Here is a 19,248-nt window from a genome sequence, read left to right on the forward strand (position 1 = left end):
GGTGGCTTACACTCCAAGCTGACTCAATACACAGCAGACCGTGCAAATATAAGGCTACTCCTTATGCAAAATCCTAATTCAGTCAGATATCAGTGAAATAACCTTCGACACTTTCAATATAATACCACAGTAGAAATATGCATTTGTGCGCACATTCCCATCAGTTTTTAACTTTCTTTTATTCAGGCCGCCTATATTCCAAATATTTCCGCTAAGAGCTCCTTTAGGGTAGGGCTGCTCGATTATGGCAAAAATGATAATCACGATTATTTTCACTGAAATTGAGATCTCGATTATTTGACGATATTTATTTAACCCTTTAAGACCTACTATAGAACCAAGTCCGCCAGAGCTTATATTATTTTTTTACATGTTGTAGTGCCATTTGTGGGAGCATTTCAAGTTGCTATACAACTGTTATAGCCCATATTTTAATAATATGTATGCATTAAGTCCATAGTAACTACATTAATTGCAAAAAAAGTGCAATAAACTACAAAAAAATTGAAAATCGTTTTTTGTATTTTTTACATATATTTCTACTTGGAGAAATTTAAGAGGTTTATCCCTCAAAGCTTTAAATACAAAAAAGTTGCAAAAAATAGTTTACAACAACAGGAAATTTATTTTGAGTGTCTTCATAGTTTTATTTTGGAGATACACCAATTTTTATATACTGCAGGAAAAACGAAAAAACAATCCTATGATGCGAATTTGCAAAGAAAACAGCAGGTGCATCAAAATAAACTATTTCCAGCAGTGCAATTCGAGTTCTAAGCATCCCAGAAACGACACAGAAAAGTCAAACATGACCAGTATAGGTTTAAGGCCTACAAGTAAAAAACTACAATTTCCGCGAGACATTAATCCCTGTCATCTAGCGTGATCGATAAGCTCAGCACCTCGGCATGCATAAAGTGTGCTAGTGAAACAGCACACATTGGAGAGACTCTTGTGTGCCTTCATAGCTAATTGGTGCCTCTTCAACAACTGTTCTCATCCTCTTCAATCCATTAATTCCTAGACAACAGCACTTCTGAGAAGCCGTAAAGTGAGTTAGCCAAAGTCAAAGCACTCATCACCCCCCTTTCCATTAAAGCTCCGCACATCAATACCTGTCCACTCCTGGAGTACCGTCGTCTGGCCACAGATCTGATGTTATCCCTACATGATGTAACCGGCGATTCACTAACAGGCCTAATAAATGGACAATGCATGTGCCTGTCCATTAACTTCTAACATGGTGTATTACACTTGAGAAGCCCAACTTTTTCAAGGTTGTTTAAGGGTGCTTTTTGGATTGAATTATGCATGAGGGAGGGAGTACTTCCTATCGTTCAGCTATGTAATAAAATGAGCCTGTCTGATTGTCCTTCAGCTCTGATACATATTTTTTTTAATTTAACAGTATACGTGACATATTGGCTCATGAAAATGGATAGCACACAGGTGTAAGGTTTGCTTTGACTTGTTTTCAGGAACGTGCTAGAGTTTTAAGATGTATCTGTATTTTTTTCCCAAAACTGGGTAAATTACCTTGTGTAGGGAGAATTGCCATTGATTCAAGGGGCATAGCAATTGTAGAGTGAATAGCTGGATGCCGCCTTTGTTGGTTAGTATGAAGCCATTGATGTTATTCTGGTTATGTACTTTGCAATCAAACCAGAGACAGACGATGCTGTTTGTAAGTCACATACCTGTAACTTTGTGTGGGGGTTTGTGTGTGCAAGAAACTGTTATTGCCTGGATACACGTGTGTGTACGCATGTGTGTGTGTGTGTGTGTGTGTGTGTGTGCAAAGGTTTCACACTAATTCATTCTTCATCCTTCATCTTCTTTACCTGAGGGACAGCAGATGAGTTTTGAATGCTTTCAGGGTTTGTTTCCCTCATCTCTAGCTGATGACTACCATCCAATCACGACATTGACCCAGGTGTTATTCTCCAATTACAAGCCTGTAACCAAACTCATCTTTTCATACCACCGCAGGGCCCAGAGTTCCATGCAGGAGTCCGCGTGGATTTGAAGTTACGTATTACATATTGTGCATCAAATAGACATGTTATAGGCTTGTAATGTTGAAAATTGTATCTTTTTTTAAGTCATGGTGCTGCAGCTGTAAAAATGCTCCAATTCTAGTTGTTCTACTTGGTGGAAAAACTGCATCCTGTTATATCATAATATTATAATATGGATTTTGTTTAATAAGGCGTTACTAAAAGTCTATTTCAGATAGCGTTGTGCTGATGCGAGCCATTTTGTGTATCCATTTTCCTAACTAATCACAAAGTTTCCTGATTTGCAGCCTTTCTATACAGAACTTATAGATGAAGTGAACTGAGCCAGAAATTATCACACAATTATAGAAAAAAAAGCACCATACAGACCTTTGGAAAGCACGAGCCATTGAAACAGAATAAGCACAACCATGTGTGATATAGCGGCTTTATTTAATTTATGCTTGTTAAGTATATACATGCAGGGCCTTTTTGTTTGACTGGAAAATTATGAATTACCTTGGGTCCTGTCACCGAGCCATCTTTTTTAATGACCTTGTATTTTCGTAGATCATATTTTAGGAAAGTATAGAGGATATGATAGCTGGCAGCCAGAGGTAAGACTATACGTTTCCACTAGCTATGTCTTGAGTTTATAAAATAAATAGTCCAGATTTTTTCATATTATGGTGAAATTGGAGCAGTAAAGCTTTCACAGTCTGGGCAGGAAAGGTTGTTTGTGTGGGTGCGCAAGGAAAGAGGTAGAAAGACAGTGGAAGCAGGAGAGTCAATGTAAAGGACAGTAAGTAGAAAGGGTTCAATAGTCTCTCTGCTCGCTATACTTTTCTTTTCATATTGACTTTTCTTTAACCTCCCTTCCTCTGTTCTCTGCTTAGCTAATCAAATTTTTCCCACTAATATGCACTTTGTATCCAATCATAGTGCTCTGCTGTGCAATGTGCAACCTTTTCCTCTAAATTCCAAGCAAGCTCTCCATCACCAAGTTAAAGCTAAGTCAGTAGTAATCTTACATCTCTGTGTTCTGCATTGATGGTGTAACTGAATGTGACCCTAAAAGCATTTTAGGCTCAAGGTCATCTGGCTTTTAGTTGCCTTCCTGCATCCATAAGAGTCACACGGTCTCTAATATGTGCCAGTGTGGTGTGAGACAAATGTATTCAATCCTCCCAGGTACTCTTCAGTTGACAATGATAGGACAGTTAGAAGGCAGGAGTGCTGTCTTTATCCCTCCTTTCCTCTTTTTTGATCATCTGAGTGTAAGAATCTTAGGGATTACTGGAAAATCCTTTACAGTTTTGAATATCTTGGGCAAAAATGACTTATGATTATTTCTTTGTGATTACACACAATTACCCTAGCAGCTACAGCTTAATTAAATTAAAATAAACCTTTGTTTCTTTGTATGTGAAAGCCTGGAGAAGCTAATCGTTGTTCTTGAACAGGCTGCTGGTCATGATGATTCGCGCCGACATGTTGTATGTCTTGTTACAGCATTGATTCTTTTATCGAGCTACCTGAAATTCCTTCGGCTTACTTTCCAAACATGTTGAATAAATAAAGAAGCCCTAAACGTTCAATCGCAGGCAGAGATTTGGAGCACTTTTTAGAATTTTGGTGACATCTCCATCTCTCACTCGCCTGTCTTCTAAAGTCAAGCTGGCGTGACTAAAATACTTCACACATACTTCGTCACAGTGCACTTTGGCTGCAGTGCTTTTGAGATTTGGGCCTGGCTAACAGGCTTAGGCTCCTCTGTCTCTCTCACGGCAGTATTTCTCCTTCTTTTTACCTAAACGTAACATTATGGCACTGTGGATCCAAGCAATCAGAAAGCACCAAGGCCAACGTTTACTATTTGTGTTCTGTGGCGTATGTAGTATATGCTTTACTTAGTTGAATGCACAAATGCTTTAAAAATTTCCAGAGGAACAGAAGTGAAAATATAAGATGGTGTAACAACATACGCATTAAAAACGTACTCACAAACACATTTTGGGATTTTGGTCAAATGAATGATGGGAAACACCCGGGGGGGGAACATGCACAATATCTTTGCACTTTTACCACACTGTGATGCATTTTGGAGTCAAATCAGATCTATTCACACTGGTTACAGCAAAGTTCCCAATGTCATAGATAATACTTTACTTTCTCTTGCAGCTCCTCCTTCCTCCTTTTCACACTGTGCCACAGATACATTTGATAAGAGTCTGTTCACTTTGTGATAGGCTTGTTACTGCTGTTGCAGAGAGAAGTTGTATATCTTGTCTTGCACATTTTATATGGTCATTTAACTGGTGAGCACAAAGCAAATTTATTAAGTGGAAACGGTCATGTCCGAGAAAATGTTTTGCTTAAAAAAAACTGTCGTCTTTAGTGTTTTGTTTGACTGTTTTATTTAATGTCTAATTAGTTTATAGGCTATCTGGTTGTCTGCTGTGATGCTGTCTCAAACAGATGTGAATATACTATCCAGAGATTCAAGCATTAAGGCAGTGTGAGAGTGAGTATGTGTATTAGTTTGAGTGTAATGAGCACTGCAGTCATTAGCTGGGACGGGGAAGGGGTGTGGGCTGCAGGATGGCACAGATGGTGGTGGAATGAGACCCGGACTCACTGCAGATTTATGCTTCTCTCTCAGGTGTCTGTCTGTGTGTCTCTGCTTGCTCACTCTCATTTCTCATTTCAAAGTCAGACACTGTGTGCCAAATGCGTAAGATGAGGGGAGCCATCTCTTTCCACATCGAGTCTCTCTGGGGCTCCTCACAAACATTTTGTCATCAAAATAAATTCTGCTGCCCTTTGTACTGTACGTGCATTTGTGTCGTTTTTGTAGGCATACATTTGCACGATTTCCATTAATCAACGAGAATAATTCAGCTCTTTTTGAATAGCAACAGCTTATCAAGAGCATATGTTCTAACTGTGAAGATTTGGAAAAATAAATGCTCATTAAAAAAAAATGATGGGCTCCTGTTTACGACCGTGTTGCATCACCTCTTCTTTTAACAACACGATAAGCGATCGGGAACTGCCATAGTTTGGGAATCAAAATATTTTCCCGTTCTCGCTTGGTGTGCGATTTCATCTGCTTGTAAGTTTGAGAGCTAATTTGTTGTATTTTTCCATATTGCGCCAAATCTTTTTATCTGGTGACACAACTGAACTGCAAGGCAAACCAATGCTGTTGTAATAAAGCTAGAATCTGGTTTATCATTGTCTTCCTGACATGTCATCACATCAGTGCCATCTGGATGGCAGCATAAATTGCTTCAAAAACCTGTTCAGCATTAATGGCGTCCTCAAAAATGTATTAAATGAGCTTGGCCAAAGAAAAGTTGGTGGCTTTTTTGGCTCTTCTCTTTATATCATTTATATATAAATACCTTTTATGATCCACCTATCTTCTGTCACGGGGAGAAGCAGCCAAAGCAGAGGCACACAGATCTCCATCCCTCCTGCCATCTTCACCAGCTGTTCATGGATTGAAGAGGTTGGACACTAAGTCGTTCACAAGCCAGCTGAGAGATTTAATCTCTCCAGTGTGTCCTTGATCTGCCCCAGGGACTGCTCGATAGCACACATTAGGAAAAGCAAATTTAGGAGGTGCTCAGGAGGCATCCTAGTTACATGCTCAAGCCACGTCAAGTGACTCTCTTCAATGTGTCAGAGTAGCAGTTCTACTCTGAGCCTCTCCCAAACAACTGAACTCATCATCCTATCTTTGAGAGAGAACCCAGATACCCAACTGAGGAAGCCACTTTTGCCGCTTGTATCCGTACTGTATCCCACCTGGCACAGAATGCGAGGCGACAAAAATGCTGCTCGTTTCTACTTCACGGTATTTTGCTTTAATATTTTCTGTCTTCTTTGTCTTTGCTCAGATCGCACTGGGAAGCGCTCCATCATGCCCGACTCACCTGCGGACGTCAAGACACAGTCCAGGTTGACCCCCCCTACCATGCCACCCCCACCCAGTACACAAGGAGCACCCCGTAACAGCTCCTACACACCAACTACATGTGAGTAAGCAAAGAGGACGTGTTTATTGCTGATTGCTGATATAAGAAAACCTACTTTTATTGCAGACCGTGACCATGCTGCAAATATGGTCCAGTGTTACAGTGAGAGAAATAATGTGACTACTTTTGCTATTAATGGCCAACCAGCAACAGCCTGCTGATGAGTAGGAAGGAGGTCAGAAAATTACCTTCCTATAAATGTTCCCAGCATTGCTCAAAGATCACAAAGAAAAAAACAAAGCAAATAATCTTAACACAGTTAATATTTTACACTAATGTCACAGCTCAGTCATGTCCCGGCTGGGTGTATGGTTGGAGGTATAACAATCATATAAAAATTGCACTCTAAAAATGGTGATTGACAGTAGATTTGCAGAAGCTCATACATATCAACGCAGTTCCAGCATGCGAGTTATCATGGTGGACGTGTGGGACTCGTGAGACCCTCTTATCAAGTTGCATTGAGCCTTTTCAATTCTTTCCCAACAAGTTCATTAACACCCATGCTTACAAACTGTTGGAGCAATGCCATGACACGCACATAGCTTGTGACGAGCAAATTACACCCTAGTATTCACTCAGAAGAGCATACTTAACCACTTGCATGAAGAGCACTAGAATCAAAGAATCAGAGGCCCTGTGTGCTCAGAGCACTTGAGTCTGCATTGGTACTGCTGGTACTTTGCAACGGCTGAATTATTTTGTTCATTTTTAATCACATACCCCTTTTTTCATTTATGTTATTTACTTTCTCTCTCTCCCTTTGCATCTGTCTGTCTGTTTCGCTCTCTCTCTCTGCTGCAAACGCTCACACACCACAATTAACATTGGGGCTTCCGTGCAATGAGGGAGGAAAGGCCCAACTCTCTCATTACACATGCCAAAGGTTTTAACAAAGCAGTATGCTTTGATTTCCATCCGACGTAATTGTTACCAGATGCAGTTTGAGCATCTCGTCTCTCTCCTCTCTTTACAGTGGTGGGTTTGGACGGCGGCCAGAGGGGGAGTGAGTGGATCGCTAGTCACAACCTAATCTCATTAGAGAGAGAGCTTTATGCTGCCTTGTATCTCTTTGTACAGCAACTCCCCCAACACACACACAGACACGTATAGCTTCCGCGCTGTGGAGCACAGGGGGGGGTCTCACTGTCACCGGCATGTTTAGAGCTTCGGGAAGAACAGAAAAGGGAGACGGAGGTAGAGAGAGGCAACGTGTCTCCAAATACAGAAATATGTTTTTATGGGAGGATGTCGTGAAGGTTCAAAGGAGGCGCACTAATTGGAAACAAATGCGGACGCTTGCGGATGATTTTAGGGGAATGCGCATCGTTTGAAATCACTGGAAATCACAAAGCTGTTGTTTCCTCCATGATTTGTACGTAGCGGGAGGAAATCCAGTGTTACTTTAACAGTAATGTGATTTTATCAGAAATAAAATTTACAAAAATAATAAGAAATGACGTCAAGAAAATGCAATTAGCAAATGCCGTGCTTTCCTGTCTGTTGCTCACATTATTCTCTATGTCCTTATCTCACACAGTAACCAACGGCAGTAGCCACTCCCCAACGGCGCTCAACGGCGCTCCATCTCCCCCAAATGGTTACAGCAATGGTCCTAGCTCATCCTCCTCATCGTCTCTGGCCAACCAACAGCTGCCTCCAGCCTGTGGTGCCCGACAGCTCAGCAAGCTCAAGCGCTTCCTCACTACTCTACAGCAGTTTGGGAACGACATCTCACCTGAAATTGGCGAAAGAGTCCGCACGTTGGTGCTGGGATTAGTGGTAAGAACCTTTGGTGTCTGTGAGCTGGATCAGTGTTCTTAGAGAGGAAGTAACTGCTTGGTGCTGTTAAAATGTGTTAATATGTGTAAATACAGTATTGTGCAACAATCTTGAGTGAATCTTTATTTCCTTATATTTTGATTCCAAGAAGTCAGACTTTCTTGTAATTTTTTAAAGTGGTCTTGGGCAGTAGTAAGTCCTTCAATCAAACATAAACAACTTAGTGAAGAACACATTTTAAATTATATCTTTAGGCACTTTGTTACTAGCATCCTTTCAAGAAAATCTTGAATTTCTGATGCCAATGATAACACAGTTTGACAGGTTTAAATAGCATGTTTTCAACAACAAGATGACTCTCAGAGGCATATTAGTGTATCTTGGAAGATTTTGAACAAGTAAAAGAACAAAAGAAGAAGTGGCAGGCCTTAAAAAAAATATCTCCAGCAGATGAGCGTTGGCTCAAAACCTTTGTAGAGTTTCTGCCTTCAAAACTGATATCGATCGGTGACGTTAAAACTCATTCTTGAGGATCACACAATGCCTGGCAAACAGAGAAAATACAGCAGTGACATGAGGCTGGCAGCATCCATCTTTATACAGCTGATCGACAATGAATTTAACTACACTGCTGTGATTTCAACTGAAATGTAACAACGTGGAAACGACGGCGATATGGATTAGACTTCCCATTCCAGCATCAAACTAATGTTGTCACTAAGGGTGTGCAGGTGTCTGACAACCTAACATAACTCACCCAGTTGCATATTAAAACTGTTATTTATGTAGCTAATGAATAGATGTAATTGCAATCAAGTGATGACTGTGGCTTTAAGAGGATGCTCAAATTAAAGCATTACTGCTAATCACACTTCTAACCCTAATTAAGATCCAGCAAATAGAGGGAATAAAACAGCATTTGATATTCAACATGTAAATCAGAATTTGTCTGAGTTCGTCAATTATGAGAAAAATGTAGGAAAAGATTGAAAAATATGAAGGTTTTAAGTACAGCACATTCTTTACTGGAAATTCACATTGGTACCACGAATGTTAATATTGGCATTTCTGCAAAATATACATCGAGTACATTTGATAAGACAGATGTGTTTCCCAGTTTAGTTGACACAGTTATGCTAAGGATATATCAGGGAAAGGATTTGGTGTAAAATACAATGTGCAAATCTGGAGATTTACCACACATCTTTGTGATCTGAGAAATTTTGAGCTTAATGAGCAGGGGAATACAGAAATAATGATTGAATGTTGTGCAGAAAAGAGGAGGAGGCGGAGGAGAAGGAGGGAGGAATTTTTTTAATTAGCCACATAGAGCATAACCTCCTTTTGGCTTCACTATGTTTATTTTTCTCACCGTCTGCATACGCACATGCCTCTCCTGTGTCCTTTTGGTTTGCATACCTCCCCGCCATACACCCCCCGTCTTCCTCTCCCGCTCACTGTCTCTCTGTCCCTCCCCCTGCCTCGCTGAAAAGAGTGACACCGTTAATTAGCTGGTTGTGTGCTTGGGAGAGGGAGAGAGGGAGACTCGGGAGGTTTCACTAGCTGTCAAGAACAGCCCCTACGCAATCTGGGCGAACAGATGTAAGACTGAATGTAACAAAATTCAGGTCTGGGAAATAACGCTGAGAGTGTTGGGAGGAAAAATAATATCTGCAGCTTTTTTTTATGCTCTCTGTGTTGCTTGATTTTTCTCTCCTCCCCCCATTTATTTTTTGGGTTTTTTTTTTATTGAAGATTCCTCTGCCATGTGCAAGCACACCTTTTTCCATCTCTGCTTTTTTTTACCTCTTCCTTTGTATTCTGGGAATACCTCATGCTGAAAATTAAAAATAGTGACACTGTCTTGTCAGACACTGATGTAGTTTTCAGCAACTAGACTTTATTTGGGTGCTAAAGTTGACAGGTTGCAATGCGTAACCCACTTTTTGACCGACCCCCCCACTGCTTCAGACACTTAAACCATCTCCACATTTGCACTATTACAGGAAAAAAAAGCACACATGCTCAATAAAAGTGCACACACATGCACACACTGTTTTTCTTCACAATCTCCTGCTGCTGAAATGTATTTTGGTTATTCTTCTCTGTGATCAGTAAAAAAAAGAGAGAGAGTTGTACATAAATGATAAAACATTGATCCAGAAAAGAATGCTTGCCATGCACACATGTACAACAGAAAAGTTGTGTGAATACCCCATGATTAGTTTGATTAGCATAAATTATTAAATGCAGTGCATTATTATCCATGTCCCCGATGTCTTCCAGATATAGAAAATCCTCATTGTGTTTCAGCTTCTGATTATAATTCACAAGCGGACATGTGGTAATGTGAAAATAGAGTGGAAAACCACAAGCAACTATACTTAAATGATTAAATAAATACAGAGATAACTGTTTTTAAATGAGCCTGTATCTCACGTATGATAAACTCCATCAGCGTTCGTACAAAAGCCTTTTTAATCAGACACATTTGTCCTTCGTGCGGGATGTGTTTGGATGATGTGACTCCTGTATGTGCGTTTGTTTCTGATGGAAGGAGATGTGTGCCTTTGTTTTCTGTGGCTCTTTTTCGCTGTGGCCTGCCCATATGCTTCCTATTACAAAACCCAAAATGCTCAGTCCAGGCCAGGATATAGCTTAGCTTCCAATAAGTAATATTATCACTTAATGCCTTCCACATGGATTCATGTGTTTGTTTTTTGTGTCTCTCTCTTCTCCAGAATTCCACTCTGACCATCGAAGAATTTCACTCCAAGCTGCAAGAAGCCACCAACTTCCCTCTGCGACCTTTTGTCATACCCTTTCTGAAGGTAGAGGCATTTCAGTACACGTTTACAACAAGAAGGTTGCCCGCCTGTTTGTTTGATCAATGAAATCTGGAAAGCATTTAGCCGGCACAGATTCCAGATGTGCATACTTATGTTCATGATATTTATCCCTGTTGTTGCTCTTTTTTTTTCTTTTCTTTCTTTTTTGAGTCTCTCTTCTTTTTTGCACTTTAATCCCGTCTTTCATCCATCCCTCACTTGTTTATTTCTTGCTTCTTACTCACTTTCTCTGCTGTTGACGAGAAGCTTTCAGGGTTTTCTTCTTTTCTTTTGCTCAGTCTGTCTATATAGTGCAAAACGCTGACACAAGGCAGAATTTTTTCTTATAAGAGTGTTTGGATGGAAAGAAGTTGTTGTTTTTTAAAGATAAACACAGTGAATATACTGAAACAGAATGACTGTGGTTTTATCCCCAAGGACAACGTATCTATTTATGTCCTCCTCATCTTCATATTGGTCTTTGGCTTGTTTTTGTCATTATTTCCCTTATTCCCACTAAGCTGCATTTCAACCATTAACATGGTATGTTACTAGAGGAAAGAACACTTTCTTAAGCATCTGTGCCCTTCCCTCAGTCACAACAGCATATCTCTCATATCTATCACAGTGTGGAAGATAAAAGTGAAGGAGATGAAATTATTTCTATTTGTATCCACAAAGGGAATAATGTTTATTTAATGTGTGGTTTGTGTGAGATAGGTGCATGTAGTGCTTTTTGGTGCATATTCTGAAGGCTAAACTAGGGGCTGAGACTGGGGGCAGTAGCGTGATTTGTTATGATAGTCACGGATGACAAATGAGACTGAGGTTTATACTGAGCAGCAGAAGGTTAGACCATGTAATGGGTCCAGGTGAAGTGGAGATCAATATCAGTGAGCTACTGAAAGATGGAGAGCAGCGACGGGTGTAATATTTAACGCATCACTCATTTTTTGTTCTTTTGCACACCTCTGTAAAGGTAAAAAGCTCCATTTTTTTCCTGTTTTCTTCTCCAGTCTTCTTCTTGATTTGCATCAGTCTTTCTTATGGACTCTCTGCTATTTGTAACTGAGCAATCTGGGAACCCATCCGCTATTGTCTCATGACTAATCTCTGGGGACAATGGTGAATATTTCAGTGCTTCCAATGTAGCCAGCGGATATCCGGATCAAAACTTCCCGTCTGGGCATTGTTTATGAATGCAAATCAGCTTTTTCTATTCAGTTTTTTTTTTAAAAAGCAAATAAAAAACTAAATCATCATCAGACCATAGGTTGCGGTACCAAAAATCTGGTAATTTCTCTACAGATTCTGCCTTATAAAGGTTAGATATATCTAAAAAAAGAAAAAAAAAACTTGAATTAATAGAGATTCTGAGTGACAGATGGGTAAATGTTACTTTTGAAAACACAGGCGGCATCTTTTCCCAACACAATAGCCTCTCACTTTACATGGTGCACTCACATCTGCATTTGCAGATGTGTGCATGTGTCAACTGACATTCACAAGTTTATGTTATCCACCAAGGGTCAGCGTGGTTATGGGCAGCAGAAATTGGTCCCACTAGAACTGCCATTACTCTTTGTTAACGATACAAACAGGAGCTTTGTATCCACCCCCTCTCTTTCCTACATCACTCCCTTGCCCTTAAGTTTTCTTCATTTTCTTTCGCTTCTTGTGAAAGATTTTTTTTCTCCCTCTGCCTCCTTCTGTCCTTATCCCTTTCGTTTCTCTGTTTATCTACTGTTCTCCATCCATCCATCCTCCAGTCCCTCCTTCCCTTTTCCTCTCCTCGCCAGATGGTTATTGTATCACTGGGATGGCTGCGGAATCAAAGATGCAACTCTCTTTTTTTTTTCCTCCATCGCTCCTTCTCAGCCCCTCTCTTTCTCCCCAGTCTAATTTTAGTGTCTTCCCACTGCGGGGCCTTTAATGCCAGCTACCATATGGTAGCAGAGAGCAACTGGAGGTGTGGGGGAGCTTTTATAGGTGCGTCGAAGCACAGCTGCAACAATGCATGTCAGGGCTCAAGGTTTTTCATTACGCTAATGTTATACCGAGTCAATCCCACCAACTACCCACCCCCTCTCGAATTCACTCAACTCTTTTTTCCTTTTCTCTTAATGCTAAACCGCAAATTGGTTGGGATTCTTTACTGGAAGGAGGCAATCATAAACCACACAATGGCTGTGACGTGATGTGCTGGCGAGATGCGGGCCACACGATTCTTAAAAGATATGAATGCGTCTCAGCCTTCCACTTAAAGTTGTGCCATTTTTTAAAGTTCGCCCTTTTTCTTGCGTCAGATTCAAGTGTGAGTAGTGCTGCGAGACGGGGGAATAAACACATACAGCTGTGTGTGTGTGTGTGTGTGTGTGTGTGTGTGTGTGTGTGTGTGTGTGTGTGTGTGTGTGTGTGTGTGTGTGTGTGTGTGTGTGTGTGTGTGTGTGTGTGTGAGAGAGTGAAGGAGAAGGAGAGAGTCTGTTGTGATAGAAAATAATTGAAATAGGGCAAAATAGACATGCAAAAAACGAAGTCACCTTTCTCTTCCAACTGCAAATTATACAGAGAGAACAGAAAGTTGATGAAGTGCAGCACATCCTAAATGTGGCATATTCTGAATTGTTTTTTGGCACCGTTTGACAAAATGACAAAAGCAGTATTTGAACAATAAATCACCCCAAGTAGAATTTAGCTGTGGCTGCTGAACATTACTTGAAATGTGCCTTTCCCCCCCTTTTTTTTGGTACAAGTGCAGATGTTGGTTAACATAAGTATGCGGAAGCAAATCGCCGCACTTTATCATATGAAAAATGATCCAGTCTCTTCAGTGGTCTGCATTTCTTGACTCAGTCTTTTTGTTAATGTATCCCACATCTCCTCTGGCAATTAGGATGACCTCTAATTAATATAAGATGAGTTCACCAGGGTCAAAGCAATTTATTTTATGCTCTCTCTCTCTTTTTTTTCCTTTTTCCAGAGGGTAATTATGATCATAAACTATTAACGGACCATTAACTCGGGCAGGTAAAGCGAAGGCCAGCGGCTGGCATTTCTCTTACTGCAGCCAATTACTAGAGAGAGATTTTCATGTGATTACAACATTAATACTACTAAACAAAACATGGCCCAGTTCAGGTAGTGTTACTTCTGTGTGCAGCTGCAGGAATCAGAATCAGAAACTTTATTGTCATTGTCATGAGAACAACGAAATTAAGAATGGTCCCCGATCATTGCATCATCCCTAGCAATATCAAAATATAAATAAAACAATAACAGAAGAACAAAGGAGTGAAGACTGTGAGGAAGATTACAACAAAAAAAAACAAAAAGGAAAGGAACCACAAAAGAAGCAGGAGACTTGCGAGAGAGATTATGATAGTGAGGACAAAGCAAAGATTAACGGACCTAAAACTTGCAAAGATGGCCTCTCCAAAGGCTCTTGTGATGTGCCTCGCCAAAATAGCCCCCACTCTCATTCTAAGCCTGCTTGACGCAACACTTTCATCTTCTTGCCTCATAATGCACGCCATCAGATGTCTTTGAAGTCGATGTTCGCATACCTGCATGGCCCCGTAACTCCACACAAGAAAGTAGACCCCCTTGTTACAGTATGCCAAAGAGTTTGAAAATAGCTGCTGTGTTTTTTAAAATTTTATGCCACAGAGAGACTTTACGGCCGCTAATGCACTCTGGGTCTCAGAAAGCTGCGGTGGTTCAGGAATAATGAGCAAAGAGGGGTGAGATGGTATGGGAGACATGGATCTCTTCTTACAATAAAGTGGTATTTGGAATAAAAATCTTATAAGACATTGGCTTTTATGTGTGATTCAGTTCTTTGTGTGGGATGGTAACATGTCGGGTGGTAGGACTGTATGTTGTCTACATTTCCTGAGCATTAATATGATTACATTTACCTTTGTTACAACGTAAAGCACTCAGAGCAGAGCATAGTGTTTCTGTAAGTCATAAGTGCCACTTTTATTACTTTTAGTACATTTTTATCACTTTTTGCACCTCCAAAGTTTCAATATTGTGTTTCAGAGATAAGAAGTTTTAGTAAACAGTAACCAGCTCACAGTCTGAATGATTGTTCACCAAAGGAGACTTACCTGAAAATGTCTTTATAAATGTTGTGAGGCTGAAAGGCACGCATTCCTCACATTCTTGTACCTCCTTTGAGCTCTCAGGAAACAGTCATCAGCATTCTTGTGAATTTCCCGTAATAATCAAGTGTTGTTTCCTCCCGCAGGCCAACCTGCCGCTCCTTCAGAGGGAGCTGCTGCACTGTGCCAGGCTGGCCAAGCAGAACCCGGCTCAGTACCTGGCCCAGCATGAGCAGCTACTCCTGGACACCAGCACCACCTCCCCAGTAGACTCCTCAGAGCTCTTGCTGGATGTGAATGAGAACGGCAAAAGGAGGACACCAGACAGGTGGGTGACTCATAAAACCAGAACATCACTCTCAAATATTACTATTTCATCATTTTAAGTGTTTAATAAATCTTGATTTGGGTTGGAATTCTTAGAGGATAGCTGGAATTTGTGGGTAGAGCTTATACATTTACCAGCTCCTGGGATGAAACTTTTTTTTACCCTCTATTGTTTGAGCTCATGCATAAATCCCTTTGAGGATGCCTGCATCCCCATGCGCCCCTGCATTACTCCACAGACACAAGCTGAGCTAACGCAAGGCAATAGTGTCATGTGCAAATGTATGTACGGGAAGCGTCTGCCAGTGCGCCACCGGGTCTCATGATGTGCTCCGTTGGACAGCTCAGCTCCTGGCTTCTGCTCTTAATGGGCCAGAACTGAGGAGAACATGAGATGGGAAAAGTAGACCTGGCTACACCCAGGCACACATACGCAGGGAAAAAAGACGGAAGACAGCTGTGCCGTAATGAAAAGCATGAATAGATGTGTCACTGAATGTGTATGAAGCCCTCCGATTTGTGTGTTTTTGATTCCAAACTTATAAAGTTATTTCCACGCTTGCTCGGGTGTGTAAGTACAAAGTGTGTGCCTGTGTTTGTACGAGTCTCCACATCACTTCAACTCCCCCCACCCCAGCCAAATCATTACATCCGTTTGCTGTCACGGACTTTGGTAATGACTCAATGTTGCTTGCTCTAATGGACAAGCACTGAGACGTTCCATCCAGAAACACACAGCGCCGTAAAAAAAGGGGGGGAAAAGCTATCTTCCTCTCTGTCTGGCACAGAAAAAATCTGTCCAGACCAATGGTGTGTGTAAGTGCATGTTCAAGAATGTAGCTCATTTGCTGCCCCAGTAAAACAAATTTGAGGTGATAGAGCTGCGATATGAACAAACCATAAGATCAGACTATAAATCTAGAGTTTGGCTTTACACTCTTCTCTAATCAGAATAACAGAGGCTAACAAGCCTGCAGCAAAGTCTATTAGACATGCACAGACCCATACAGAACTGGGTTTTTTTTGCACTGGAGTTTGTGAACATATATCTGATGTGGGAGCTGCAGACTACAATGTATGTATTGTTTTGTGAAATAAAATCCCCGGGGGTCAGAATTTTTAATACAGGCAGGGGAGACGGAAATGTACATTTTATATTTGCTGAGGGACAAAAATGCTGAATGTGATATTAATAATTCTCACCTCTCTTTTCCCCAAACACTCGGCTATGCAGACTTTTTCTGTAATACCTGCACATTTGCAGGGCGTCTGGTGCATAGGGGAGTGAGCTTAGTAGAAAAGGTGCGCGTATAAATGTGAGAGGGAATATGCGGAAGGTGGGGGGGGAGTAGGCATCTGTATTCAGTGTGAAAACGCAGTCTTTGTGTGAATGCGTGTGTCTGTGTTTGTGCACGATTCTGGATCCAGTGTGAACGTGTGAGCGTGCTTTGTGTGTACGTGCGTGTGGTGTATGTGTGTGTGTGTGTGTGTCTCTGCGTGAGCGTGTGTGTGCCTAGGGAGATGGGCTGATAACACATACAGATGAGGCTCCAGCACCAATATGGCTGGCTAAGCACCTCTGGTTTCTGCTTACCCTGCTCTGCACTTATTGGAGCCTGTGTCAGAATATTGGAATTTGAATGAGAATTCTTAATTACAGACAACAATGCACTATCAATGCATTCTGATTAATACCATCGCCTGCAGAAAACAGACCAGGAAAATTAGAGTATAGCCTTAGATACTGTGTATGCTCAAAAAGCCAGTATTTAAATATCGTCTGAGAGTACAGTATTACTGATGATCGTACTCTAATAGCAATGCCTCTGTGCACATTACATTTTAGTGCATTTCCAGAATATTAATTCCATCTGTGGCATACAGCATAATCATACACAACAGGCTATTTCTTCCTTCCAAAAGAAATCTAGTCAGTAAATAATATTCCTGCATTGTTTCAAATTTAAAGTTAAATAAACATATTAAAAATATAAATTGGTGCCTTTTAATCGCATCACCGTAAAGAAAATTTTAACTGTATTCAAAAATAAGCGCGCAAATTACCACGTGTGTATCGTTTAACAGGGCGTGCACACCGGGGTATTGCACAGGTGACTGTAAATGTGTTCACAGGCGTATACTTTAGTGCCTGTAGATATAAATATTGTTGCAGTAGCAAGGCTGGGCAGAAAAGAGTGGGGGGGTGGGGGTGGATGGATGAGTCGAGGGAGACGGAGAGATGGACGGATGCAAGGGAAAGAGCATATGGAGAGCTGTGGATGAGCATTAGGAGCCCATAAAAACAGCTCATTAAGAAGTTCAATCTGTTCATCGGAGAGAGAGAGAGAGGGAGATGGGAACGGAGAGGAGAGAGGCAGACAGAGAGAGAGAGAGAGAGGAAACTGGTGGACTGCAGATAGCGGGGGAGGTTGGCAAGTTGTAACTGTGAAGTGACAAAAGTGAGAACACACACAAAAAGGCATACAGAGCACACGTGTGAGAGCGTGCTCACACAATAACACACCTGGCCACATTAATCTTTGGAAGCAGGCTAACAAAAATCCACCTGATCCCCTGAAAACTACTTGTGTGAGTATGTATGCAAGCATGCGAGCACACACATTCAGGCTTATTTGTGTGTGTGTCTGTGAATAGACATGTTTTCAATAAAAAAATTCCAAAAGGAATCCAGGAAAAGTAGCCTTTCATTGCAAGTGCTTTGTCTGGTAGGTTGGACTCAAATATTTCCAACAGCACAAGGGGGCGGACCAGTTGTTGTACTGATATGCTTCAGGTCTGGCTCTTGTATGAAATAACTGTAACAAACACATTTTGTATCACTTATTTTTACAAAATAGGTGTGATGTAAATATCACACTGATTTGTTCCTGTGTCGTCCGCTCTCCTCTCTTTTATTTCCTTTTTTCCCAATCCAATGCACCTCAGGAAGCCTTTTGTTATCTGCAGAGCTGTCACTAGAAATTGTTCGAGCTTGGTAATAACAGCAAAGATTTATGCCAGCTTTGGCCCTGTATTCTGTCTAAAATATTAAAACAAGTGAAAAATGCTGCCGGTACTTAAAAAAAAAAGAAACTAAGAAAAAAATTACGACCTTATTAAATAAGGAAATTATCCCACGTCACTGTTTGAAAGAGTCTAAGCAACAACGACAGCCACATTACTCATTTGTCTGCATCTCCACTCAGAACCAAAGAGAACGGCTTTGAACGAGACAGCGCTCTGCATCCGGACGTTCACCCCAGCAAACGGCCCTGCACTATAAGTCCTGCCCAGCGTTTCAGCCCATCCAATGGACTCTCCTACCAACCCAATGGTCTGCCTCACCCAGGCCCACTCCCTCCACAGCACTACAGGCTAGACGACATGGCCATTGCCCATCACTACCGCGACACCTACAGACACCCGGCGTCTAATCACCGAGAGATCCGGGAGAGAGCAAGGCCCATTGGTGAGGATACTGAGGATTACATTTGTGTACACGACTGTATATCTCAGAGCACAAGATCACTTTACATACATTTCACCGGTTTCTCATATCTTTATAGTCCACTGAGATGAATAACTATTACAATAATCAATCAGATTATCATTATAATCAGTGAGACTCAGAAGCCACAGACGTCATAAAAAGTGAGATACATTAACACTCCGCAGACGCACATTTAGATGTGAGATCATCATATTAGATCCTTTTTTCTTTTTGCATAAAGCTGGCCTTGATGAAGCTGTGATAATGACTTGGGCTCTATTTTAAAAATAGGAGACACATTTAGCATGTCTCACCTTGTGATGGATGTTTACTGGAGGAGAAGCTCAGTCATCTGAGTCCTGCCCTCGGGGTGGGAGAGCGATATGGAGATAGCAGAGAAAAGGGGGAGTGTGGGAGCAGGGAAAAGAAATGAATAGAGAAAGAGTGCCAAACTGAATTCAAATGAAAAGGGGAGCAAAGGCTTGATGGAGTAATTGATTGTGTCATGCTGAGTTGCTGTTTGCTTATCTGTCTATCTTTCATTCTTGCAGGTATGCATGCAGGTACCAGGCAGGAGGAAGTGATTGACCACAGGCTGACAGACAGAGAATGGGCTGAGGAGTGGAAGCACCTTGACCATGTAAGAAAAGTAATAACAATTTTATTACTATACTC

The 19,248-nt window shown here is 41.2% G+C and overlaps 1 protein-coding gene across 6 annotated transcripts in view; it reads left to right on the plus strand.

The window, feature by feature from the left end:
* The window catches only part of runx1t1 (RUNX1 partner transcriptional co-repressor 1), a 65,372-nt gene that overhangs the window by 36,766 nt on the left and 9,358 nt on the right, over positions 1–19,248 (plus strand). For 4 of the 6 annotated variants that reach the window (XM_076879174.1, XM_076879173.1, XM_012918318.2 and 1 more), the window contains exons 2-7: positions 5,903–6,040; positions 7,581–7,822; positions 10,564–10,653; positions 14,903–15,084; positions 18,290–18,552; positions 19,125–19,222. In XM_076879174.1, coding sequence (XP_076735289.1) covers positions 5,903–6,040; positions 7,581–7,822; positions 10,564–10,653; positions 14,903–15,084; positions 18,290–18,552; positions 19,125–19,222 — 1,013 coding nt within the window. The remainder of the gene's footprint in view (positions 1–5,902; positions 6,041–7,580; positions 7,823–10,563; positions 10,654–14,902; positions 15,085–18,289; positions 18,553–19,124; positions 19,223–19,248) is intronic. The other 2 variants (XM_076879175.1, XM_004548080.2) reach the window with 1 other exon arrangement.

Source organism: Maylandia zebra, linkage group LG22 (genome assembly GCF_041146795.1).
Source record: "Maylandia zebra isolate NMK-2024a linkage group LG22, Mzebra_GT3a, whole genome shotgun sequence".
Classification (NCBI taxonomy): Eukaryota; Metazoa; Chordata; class Actinopteri; order Cichliformes; family Cichlidae; genus Maylandia; species Maylandia zebra.